Source organism: Narcine bancroftii, chromosome 10, assembly GCF_036971445.1.
Source record: "Narcine bancroftii isolate sNarBan1 chromosome 10, sNarBan1.hap1, whole genome shotgun sequence".
Classification (NCBI taxonomy): domain Eukaryota; kingdom Metazoa; phylum Chordata; class Chondrichthyes; order Torpediniformes; family Narcinidae; genus Narcine; species Narcine bancroftii.
Window position 1 is genome coordinate 104,897,938 of NC_091478.1, and position 12,104 is coordinate 104,910,041.

Here is a 12,104-nt window from a genome sequence, read left to right on the forward strand (position 1 = left end):
CATTAATTCATGTGTAAACGTCACGCTTGCTCAAGTCAGTATATCAGGATGTCAACCATTTTAGGAGATAGATTCCAGCTGCCTGCTTAATGTATATCTGAGTGTATTCTGCACTCTCCAGCATAGTTTTTCCCCCGACACGTCAATTCGTACAGAAATTGATTGCCACCAAGTACAATGTTTAGTTATATTGTTTTGCCGCAATGAATACAAGTATATGTTGAAAGATTTGGATGAAATGCATAATCACTTGCATTTTTAATTAAATTTGTTAATTATGCTCAATGTCTTGTGTTGGTTTTTGTTCCTTTTATTTAAACGACGGAAAGGACATTGCGCACCTATTTGAAGCGAGGGGATGGAGGGAGAGGTGGCGAAGGACTTGCGCACCTGGTTCGTTCGCTCCAGTAAGACGCGAGATGTAACTCTGAATGCGGAAAAGATCGCACAAAGATACCGTTTGAGACAAGATTTAAACATAAATCAGTAAATCCGCGCAGGCTTGACAGAGTGAAACGCATTTAGGACCTTTGTAAACATTCCTTGCAGCAAGGTGTACGTTGAAGAACTGCAAATTACAATACATTACAATATATTTGGGCAGTTTCAAGGCACGATCTTTCTATAATCTAAACGTCTTGCGTTTTAAAATTGTGGATCTATGAAATAGCTACTGGTATTTGAAGTACCAAGATTAATACGTGACGGACAGTTATTTATTTTGATAGTCTGAATTCCCCGCGAACAGTGAATTGGGTTATGCAGTTCTACAGATATACATTACTGGGCTGCTCTCGGCATGTTTTGAGAAGATAGGACCCAAATACATTTCCTTCTCGGAAAGCGGCGTCTTTGTAATTTGTTCAAGCAACTACGAGCCGGTTGGAGAGCGAGTGTGAGCTGCTGCGGGCTTCAGTGCCAATGGTGGGGATCCTGGCCGAAAGAAAGTCTCCATTCAAAGAACTGGGAGTTCCCAGAACTCTGGAGAATTTGGGGTTTTCTTTGAAAAACGCAGTTCTCTGCGCGGCGGAATACATTTCCCTCCAGATAGCCCCCCCCCCCCCCCCCTAACGTCCGTGAGACTGGACCCCAAACGGGGAGATCGTTTCGTTGAGCACCTCTCTCGCAACGTACATTTCCTTTAGTTTTACGCCCATAATCTTCTTAAGACTATTTATTTATTTATCCTTTGAAAATGGTTTGGGAAGAAACCCGTCGGGCATTGGGAGGGGGCGAATGGGGCTCCAACCCTGGCTGCCCCAAGCCCCTTTAACGGAAAACAGATATAATTATTAACAATTAAAAGTCGTGAAACTATTCATTGATCATTCGGGTAATTGAATCTGCGATTTAAATTCACTAGAAAATGGGAGGAATAGAAAAGCAGAAGGGTCAAAGGACCCGTCTTGGAGCTGTCTGTGTAAATAACCCTTGAATTCACAAATATGAGAGGTATCTCGTGTATATACGATATTAACCACTCTTCCGTTGTTGGCACCATCTCCCCTTTGATAAAACACTGATCAAAATATTTCTTTAAGGGTATATATTGGGACACACGTCTTCTCAGTTTCGCCCATCAGCTGACATCGGACAATTCACAGGGAATGTCGAAACTCTCGCCGGTGCATTATTTAAAAGGTTATCGTGGCAAAAGAAAACGATCAAATTCATTTAAATGTGACGGATGTCCCACTTCAAAAGTTTTCTCGAGGAAATGAAGACCCGCTTCTCAAAGAAACTTCAGGTGCCTGCTGCTGGACTCGTCAACGAGGGGCGAGATCGGTTCCTGGCTTCAAGCTAACGTCGAACCATCAGATCACTGGGAGTTCAAGGTAACGCTCCTGTCTCTGGTGCGTGAGTGTGCAAAAAAAAAGAGCGGTTTATTTTATTGTAACATAAAAGGAAATAAATACAACTCTTGGTTTTCGGTTAAGATTGCTCCCAGGATTTTTGTTTTTATATGTTTGCACTTTGCAGATGAGGAATGTGCATTAAAGTAAATAAACTTCATCAGATTTCTGCAAAGAACCAAGAGATTTTCAAGTATTTCCTGTTTAGAGGGTTTTTGTAAAAAAAACCCAAATGCTCTCATGCACAGAACAGTTCCTTTCCAAATAATTCTATACAGTGAACTTCAAAGTACACTTTACCAAGTGAATCACAAAAATGACCACACAATCAACATAAATATGCCATGGTTATGAACTCTGAGAGCAGCACATGCCTTTTACATAATTAGACTTTGAAAGTTTACAGGTATTTACACTTCTTCTTCAATGTGCAGCATTGTGGGTGAACATATTGATAGGAAAAAGTAACTTATCTGCAGAGATTAATTAGCCAGCCATTAATTTTAAATGAACAATTTGAGTTCTTTATCTGGATTCAGCTGGACAATATTTACTGGATTGACCACATATACATTTCTCCAAATGCAGATGGTAACAAAAACAGTTGCCACTATGACCAAGTTGGTGATCTATCTATGAAAATTGCTTTCTCTTGAACTTCGAGATGGATTTAAATTGGAAATCTTCGACATAAATTGGCACCAGGAGCAATTATAAAATAGCGTGCCACTTGAAGATGAAATCGACTGCAAATTTTGTTTTCCAGTTCTTTGTTCTGTGAGACGGTTATCAAAAGGTACATGAATGGAAATGTACTTTGAGACCAACTCTCCAATGGGAGGCACAAATTGGGAATCGTACAGAATTATCCACTGTCATCGTAAAGTTTTCGCAACTTCATTGCAAAGCTTTCTTGAGCTATGGGAGCATGGAAATAACTGTAGAATGTGCAAGGAAACAGAATAAACTGCCATGTAATATTGTTTGCATTGTGGAATTTTTATTGGATGATATTTACATTTTTGAAACGTTCAGTTTATTATTAGTGATTTTGGAGCTGAGGAATTGTTTACTCTTTATTTCTCTTTCAACTGGAGGAAAGATTAGGCATTCTTAGATCAGGTGTGACACCAGAAACCTTGGCAAGTTTCTTCGGAGGTGTGGTGGAAAGTGTGCTGACAAGCTGCGTCATGGACGGGTATTGGAACACCATCAGGAAAGAGGTCTAGGTGCCACAAGATTCGCACCACCAGGTTCAGGGACAGCTGCTACCCCTCCACCATCAGACTCCTCCACAACAAAGTCAATTAGAGACTCACTAAAGGACTCTTGTGCACTTTATTGATTTTCTTTTGTTCTCTCTGTATTGCACAGTCAGTTTGTTTACATTCATTATCTGTTTACAATTCTTTTGTTTACATGTTTACACTGTGTATTTTTGCACTACCAATTACTGGCAATTCTACCGCACCCACAGGAAAAAGGAATGACAGGATTGTATGTGTTGTCATGTATGTCCTCTGACAATAAATCTGAATCTGAGGTGCAGAACAGATTCATACCAGAAGAACAACAGAGTGCCATTTTTCCTCACTTTATTCGCAGTGAGATGTCTCATTCTGCACTCACACAGACCTTTTCACTAAAATGATGGCAAGGAGCCCTGTCACCTTTGTTGTGCTATGCTCAGGGAATCCAGGGAGATTGGCCACAGGCAGGGAAATGGAGTTGACGGCAAGAGCAGATCATTCATGATCTTATTGAAGGGCAAGGTTGGCTTGTGAAGCTTGTACAATTGCTTCTGATTATCTGTTGTTAAGAGTAAGGGGATCATCCCAATTACTTAAGATTTGTATGAATCATCTACACAACCTTTCCCTTCTCTAATTATATTGAAGATGAGAATTTAAGTGATGAAAAATTTAACCTTTATGAATAAATAAAGAGCACAAAAAATAGAAGCAATGACAAACCTTTCAGTCTCTTTTGCCTGGTCTTCCATTAATAAGGTCAGGGCTAATCTTTTCTGCCAGCATAATTTTTCTGCATTGACCCCATTAACTCTCATAGGAACAGAGGAAGTAGGAACAGGAGTAGGCCGAAAATGGCCCATCGAGCCTGCTCCGCCATTCAATACGATCATGGCTGATCTAATTTGTGACCTAACTCCACCTACCTGCCTTCTCCCCATATCCCCTAATTCCCCTATCATGTAAAAATTTATCTAATCTAAATTTATCTATCAGCCTTTATCTTGAGTAAACTCTCAATGAGCCTCCACAGAGGTAAAAGTAAGCAGGTATGTTAAGAAAGACGCTGTATGTTTCCAATACTTCCATATATGAAAGAATTTTATGATAGTTTTTTGGGAAATGGATCCCAATAATTTACCGTTTTCTGGATGAAGAAGTTTCTTTGCATTCCTGTTGTGAATGGCCACCCTTTTTTTCTTTCTCTGACTGCCAGACAGAGTAAGCCTCAACACTGTATCTAGCATGTAAAACCCTCTAAGCATTTTATACTTTTCGATGAGATCATGTCTCATTCTTCTAAGGTTAAGAGAGAGCAGCCTGGTTTGCTTAATCTCACATAATAAGACAAGCACACAATCTCAGGAATTAATCTGATGAATCTTTGCTGTGCTCTCTCTGTCACGAATATAGGTAGGGAGATCAGATGAACACAATATGTCAGATAGTCTCACCATGATTTTTTATAGTTCCAAGAAATCTTTACCCTTTGTAATATTTAATCGATTGAGGCAGTTCCTAAGCTGGATGATCTACTTTGAATAGATGGAAACTGTAGACCTGATGCTTGACCTGCCAATAAATGCTGAATTAAGGGGAAGTGAAATTGGAATTTCGTCCCTATTAAGGTAGCGTCTGGAACAGGCTACTAGAAGCAGCGGGGAAGCAAATACAATAGTAATGTTTTAAAGGCTTCTGGATCAACATATAAATGTGTATCATGTGCAAGTTATGGAGTTTTAGTTTATCTTGGGCCTCATATTCAGAACAGCCAGATCCTATGCTGCTTTTATTCTATGTTCAAACTAGCTGTAAACAACCAATACAAAGTAATTCAAATGATTGCAAATTACAAGAATACATTGATGCAAGTTTTAACCAGAAAGTTTCTGGAAAATATACACAAATGTTTATGAAAGTTCACAATAAATACCGAAACTACTTTTCTTTTGCCCCTAAACTCTTTCAAATTCTATTGGAAAACTGCAATAAACATGAATTCTGATCATATCCCTTGATTCCCTGACTAATTAGACACCTATTAATCACCCCCTTAAAATCCCCTAATGATTGCACCTCCACAGTTATATGTGGCAATGAATTCCACAAATCCACAACCCTCTGGCTCAAGAAATTTTTCCTCATCTCTGTTTGAAATGGATACCTTCTAATTCTAAGACTGTGCCCTCTTGTCCAGGATTCACCCACCAAGGGAAACATCTTATTCACATCTACTCTGTCAAATCCTTTCAGCATTCACAATGTTTCTATGAGATCCCCTCTCATTTTTCGACACTCCAAAGAATAAGAATCGAAGAACAGCTAGTGTTCCTTATATGTTAGCCCTTGCATTCGAGGAATCATCCTGGTAAATCTTCTCTGAACCCTCTCCAAAATTATTACATCCTTTCTAAGATGAGGGGCCCAAAACTGTACACAGTTACTCCAAATTAGGTCTCACCTCTGCCCCCTAGAGCCTCATCAACACCTCTTTACTCTTATACACTATTCCTCTTGAAACAAATGCCAACATCGCATTCACTTTCCTTACTGCCAATCCAATCCAGTAGTTAAATGCACGAGGACCTGTTTGCATTTCCGAATTTTGAATTTTCTCTCCATTCAAATCATAATCTGCCTGTTTATTTTCTCTTCCAAAATGTACAACTATACATTTCTCAACATTGTCTCTCATCTGCCATTTCTTTGCCCCTTCTCCTGAACTGTCCAAGTCTCTCTTCAACCTTTGTTTCTTCAACACTTTCTACTCCACCACCTATCTTGATATCATTACAAACTTCACCACAAAACCATTTCATCCATAATCTAAATCATTAGTATGCATTTTAAAAAGAAGCTGCCCCAAAACTGACCCCTGTGGAACACCACTAGTAACCGGCAACCAACCAGAACAGGATCCCTTTATTCCCACCCTTTGCTTCCATTCTATCAGCCAGTCTTCCACCCATGTAATATCTTTCCTGTAATTCCATGGACTCTCTCATCTTATTAAGCAGCCTCTTATGCGGCACCTTATCGAAGGCCTTTTGAAAATCCACAGCCTCTCCTTCCTCAAAAAATTCCAGTCGGTTGGTTAGGCAGGACATTCCCTTCATGAATCCATGCTGGCTTGGACCTATCATGTCATGCACCTCGAGGTATTTCATAACCTCGTCTTTGAGGATCAGCTCCAATAACTTTCCAACTACCGATGTCAGACTAATAGGCCTATAATTTCCTTTTGTCTGCCTCCCTGCTTTCTTAAACAGCGGAACTACATTTGTGATCTTCCAATACTCCGGAACCATGCCAGAATCTATTGATTTCCAATGCCTCCACCATCTCCCAGGCTACCTCCTTCAGAACACGTGGGTGCACCTCATCCGGTCCAGGAGACTTATCTACCTTTAGTCAATTTATCTTGCTAAGCACCATCTTGGTAGTGATCCTGACTGTACTTAATTCTATTCCCTGAGAACTCTATCAGGTATATTCGTATTGTCTTTGTCAGTGAAGACTGGCACAAAATATTCATTTAGTTCCTCTCCCATCTCTTTGTTACCCATTATAATTTCTCCAGCATCATTTTCAGTCTGTCCTATATCTACCCATGTTTCTCTTTTATTCTTTATATATTTTTTTAAAAGCTTCCAATCCTTTTGTATGTTATTTGTCAACTTCCTTTCATAATTCATCTTTTATTTCCTAATGATTTTCTTTGTCTCTTTCTGCAAGTTTTTAAGTTTCCCCATCCTCTGTTTTCCCACTAATTTTTGCTTCCTTGTTTGCCCTCCCTTTTGCTTTTATTTTAGCCTTAACCTCTCTTGTTAGCCATATTTGTACATTTTTCCATTCATAATTTTCTTTTTTCTTGGAATATATCTATCCTGCACTTTCTTTATTTCTTGTAGAAATATCATCTAATTCCACTCTGTCGTCCCGCCATCTATTTAACTTTTCCAGTCATCTTGGGCCAGCTCCTCTCTCATACCATCGTAATCTCCTTTGTTCCACCGAAATATTGATGTACCTGATAATAACTTTTCCTTTTCAAAATTGAAGCTGATCTCAATCACTACTTCCTAAGGGTTCCATTACCTTTAGTTCCTAATCATCTCAGGTTCATTATACAGCACCCAATCCAAAACCGCCAATCCCCTGGTGGGCGTATTGACAAGCTGCTCCGAAGAGCCATCTCTTAGGCATCTACAAACTCGCTCTCCTGAGGTCCAATAACTTTTTGACTTTCCCAATCCTCTTTCATGTTAAAATCCCCTATAATTATTTTGACATTCTCCTTCTGACATGGGTTTTATATCTCCAGCTGTAGTCCACCTCCCGACTACTGTTTGGAGCCTGTATTTAACAGCCATGTTGTACACTTAAAACAATGGTGGATTCAGAAAATCAGTTTTTCTCATTGAGAATTGTTCTTTGGTTACCACAATAGCTGTTGTGACAGGAAGGATCATTTCGAACAGCTGAATTAATGGAAGAAAATTAATTCTTGATAATCATTTGATTTGTGAGATACAGAATCATAGAGTTCTACAGAAAGGAAACGGGGCCTTTGGAGCAACTTGTCCATGCCAACTAAGTTGTGCCTCAAAGTTTTTCTATTCTGCAGTGCTCTTCAGGCACCTACCATTCACTGTCTAAGTCCTGCCCTGTTCACCCTACCAAAATGCAAAACCGATAATTTGTACAAGTTCAAGTCAAATTTATTGTCATCTCTGATGCATAACAGGCAGACACATAACCAGACATGACACATATACAGACAAAAAAATACATATGCAACAGAAGTATTCATATAAATAAATAAATATTGCTTTGTGACTATAGGAGTTTTGGATAGTTAGTGTGAACAGTTCCTTTGGTCGTTCAGCATTTTTATTGCATATGGGCATTTCAATTCAAGCTGCCGTTCCTTGACCTGAAATTCATTTAGATCTGGTTGTTGTCTTGGATACCTTTCTTCACAGACCACAATATCTCCAATTTTGGTGTCATCCACAAATTTATTAACCATGTCATTCAAGTCAATAATACAGATGACAAATAACAATGGGACAAGTACTGATTCTGCAGCTCACCACCAGTCACAGACCTTCAATTTGACTCCTAATTCCCCATGATCACCCTCCAGACAGTTCAGTATGTAAATAGAGAGCTCACCCTGGATCTCACGTGATCTGACCTTCTGGACCAGTTTACTATGAGAGACTTTGCCAAAGGCCATGTAGACAATATCTATTGCCCCAGCCTCATTAACCTTTCTTGCTCACCTCTTTAAAAGCCTCACACAAATTCATTAGACATGGTTTCCCATGTAGAATGCCGTGCTGACTATCCCAAACCATTCCTTGATTTCCAAAAGCAGGTTGATCCTGTCTCTCAGGATCGCATCCAGCATGAGACTTGTTTCCCTGTCCAAGGCCAAAAATTCCCTCATCCATTTCTCTATAAGGGCACTTGCTATTTTTATTTGCTTTGATATTGCATTGAATTTTATATACTTTAAGACAATGGTGGTATTGGGTTTTTGTCCTTTTTATAATTAAACAGTGGAACTCAACCCTTTGTCTTTTTTTTTTGCAATAAAAGTAGTGAAAATGGAGTGAAACACATAATTCTGCAGATGTTGTGATTGTAGTGAAAACACAGAAATTCTGGAGGAACTCAGCATGTCGTATAGGAGATAAAAAATATATAACCAACGTAAAGATATATAACTGATGTTTTGGGCCTGAGCCTGATGTCTTGAGGAAGGGATTATACATCTTTACCTCTTATAGATGCCCCGAGACCTGCTGAGTTCCTTCAGCGCTTCAGCATAAAATCCATAAGAATTCATTTGTTTTCTCCAGAGTTTTATAAACACAAATCAATTTGGCATTGACTGACATGAGCAGACAGGCAATGCTTGTTTGGAGCATTAAGTGAACCCAAGTAAACCACCATCGGATGTAAACCTTTATCACTGTAGGCCATAGTCTACGGGGAACGCTGCCATCGGAGAGCAGCAGCAATCATCAAAGCCCCACACCACCCAGCACATGCTCTGTTCTCATTGGCACCATCAGGAAAGAGGTCTAGGTGCCTCAAGACTCACCCCACCAGGTTCAGGAACAGCTGCTACCCCTCAACAACAAACTCAATGAGGGAATCGTTTAAGATCTCTTTGGACTTAATAATTTTTTTAACTATTCCCTCTGTATTGCACAGTTTGTTTATATTTCTTTATGTTTACATTTCTTTATTTGTTTACGTGTACATGGTGTAGTTTTTTTTGGATTACCAATAAGAGATGGTGCCAGAACCATTGTAACGGCAGCACTGCCACTGGTGCAGAACCGCGGGGAGCAAAGGAGTGGAAATGCAGTGCTCCTGCAGGAACCAACTGCCCAGCTGACTACCGTTGGCTCCACACAGGCTTGGAACAGCCCATCGAGGGAGCCAACGGTGGTTTTAGTTAAAATCCTGTGACCATGTGTCTGCACCCAAGATGGCAGTGCCATTTAATTGGCAGCAGGTACAAGGGGCTGCAGACTCCGGGGAAGTGGATGACAGAAGCAGGGCATCAGAGGACAGGAAGTCCACCCCCCCCCCCCATCTGAGAAGGAGAAGCGGAGGAGACAACCCACGGCGGATCAATGAGGGGGCTCTGCGGCTGGGAGACCAGTGAATCCAACGGGTTGCTGGCGACTTGATGCAAGAAATCGTGGAAGCTGCGGGAGATTCGGTCTGGGCTGCTGGAGACTGCCTTGAACTGGCTGGAGGGGTGCCAAGTATCGCAACCGGGATGTGAGGAGGTGCCAAGGGTGCTGGAGGGTCCCTGACCGTGTCGGAGGTTTGGATCTGAAGCTTGGGTCATCAATGGTTTGGACTGGACTCTGTGTGGCTGTGAAAGAGCTGGGGTAAAATCTATAGACACTTGTTGACTCTGGAAGGACCTGCTGTTGCTTCTCTCTCTCTCTCTCTCTCTCTGACTGTAAGGGGCACTCAGCCAATTCCTGCCGGTGGCAAATCTGTCTGCCTTGCAGCAGGCAAAAAGAAATTTCATGTAATATGACACTGTTTTATTGCTATGACAATAAATGGAATTTTGAATCTTCGAGATAATTCTGCCTCACCTTTCAGGAAAAAGAGTTGTATGTGATGTCATGTATGTACTCTGACAATAAATCTGAAATCTGAGTTCTTATCTTGTGATTCATCAGTCACCTTCATTGAGAACATTTTTATTTAATAAATTGACTCATAACAAATGAGACTGAGTAATAGTTGGATTAAATTGTGCTGCATTTACTGTAAAGCCAGATCTACAATAACAAAATTAATCCTATTGTTGGTTGTTATAAGGATCCCAGGGCTGAAAATTGAGTGGTTAGAAGACTATAAAACTTGACTAGTGGGTACAGTTTGTTCAGGTTGTGGAATCCGTCAGTCTTCATGAATGAAAACCATTATTTTTTTTTCTGGAGGACAGTAATTTTTATTATATTATTATATCTGAAATGACAGGAGGTCGACAGGGGTATGAGAATAAATGAGTGGTTACTTAGTGAATGAAAATAACAATTGTTTTACTCATTCTCTTGGCCAAGGGAATATCCACCACATATCTGGAATATATAGCAGAAATTTCCCCCCTGAGGAGGAATTTAAAAAAATGGAAATTATGTCAAATATCTTGAGACATTCATTGTAGATGGAGGTTGAATGTTGGACAAAAGAATATATTGGTATTTAAAACTTTACGACAGTTAAGAGGATTAAAATTAGCTCCCTTTTGATTCTCATTGAATGTTTTATAACTGAATCAGAAAATTGTGGATGCCTTGCAGATTTTTTCCTGCAACCTTGCTCAAAGAATCACAAAAGGTTTGATACAGAGTCAAACCTTGATCAATTTCTGAGGGATTTTGAGATGCTCAGTATGTAGTTGAATCGAGTGACACTGAAGTCCATCAACTCTCTACACCTTCATAAAATTGCTCAAAAATTGCAGAAGAATCTCAGCAAGTCACGCAACATCCATAGGAAGCAGATAAATATTTCTTGTTGATTTTTGATTTTTTTTTAAACAAAAATAGACTTAAAAAAAGACTCTTCCTGCTGAGTTTCATATCCATACATGTCCCTCACTTGTTACTCATGTTCTCTAATCACACCATTGTCACCATTACATCACCTTGTCATTACTCCCCCCTTTGTTGTTTGAGGAACTTCTGCTAGTATTCAGCCCCTCAATGTCCAATAATGTCTAGTCTGTGGTCCTTCCCCCAAAGCGCCCTCAAGCCTCAGTGAGTCCCTCAGCACATATTCCTGCTAGTCGGCAGCATTCCCTCACTGACATCTCTGTGCGCTGAAAGACCCAACAGTTCTGGGAAGACCAAAGGGCATCTTTCACCAAGTTTATGGACCTCCAGCAGTTCTGGATGTCTGACTTGGTATCTCCCCCCCACCCCCACCCCCTCCCCGGGAACAACCTGCAAATCGCTGAGTCCTCCATCACGCTGCTTCTGGGGATGAACGGTGACAAGGACCCTTGCATCCTTCTCTATACACCCTTCATGAATCTTCATTCTGCAAAGAGATAGGTGACTTTCTCCACCACGGTCATCTCTGGGACAATGTGCGTTGTGGGGCATGTTCCGGTTGTGCAGGTTGGATCTAACTGGGAGGGTTCGTCTCCCCACAGGCCAGGCCAAGTTCTTGACCTTGTTTGTGAGCACTGGCAATGAGGCATTCTGCCTGATTACCTGAACTATCTGCTCTGGGAACCACCCCATTGGGCCAATCAAGTCCTCGTCTCTCAATGCCTGCAGGATGTTCAGTGCTGATCACTGCCTGATGGACTTGTGGTGAAAAGTGTTTGTCTGGAAAAAAATTTCCACGAAGAATAGGTGGTGTGGCAAAGTCCAGCTGGTTGGGACATTGCACAGCAATGGGACCAGTCCCATCCTTTGCAACACCTGGGACAGGTAGAATCCAG

The 12,104-nt window shown here is 40.7% G+C and overlaps 1 protein-coding gene across 1 annotated transcript in view; it reads left to right on the forward strand.

Annotated features, from left to right (window-relative positions):
• LOC138744041 (forkhead box protein C2-like) overlaps positions 1 to 2,799 on the forward strand; it is a 13,658-nt gene extending 10,859 nt beyond the window's left edge. Inside the window, exon 2 of the mRNA XM_069899546.1 lies at positions 1,542 to 2,799. Within this exon, the coding sequence (XP_069755647.1) occupies positions 1,542 to 1,721 (180 nt within the window). The 3' untranslated portion in view covers positions 1,722 to 2,799. The remainder of the gene's footprint in view (positions 1 to 1,541) is intronic.
• Positions 2,800 to 12,104: the final 9,305 nt, after the last annotated feature.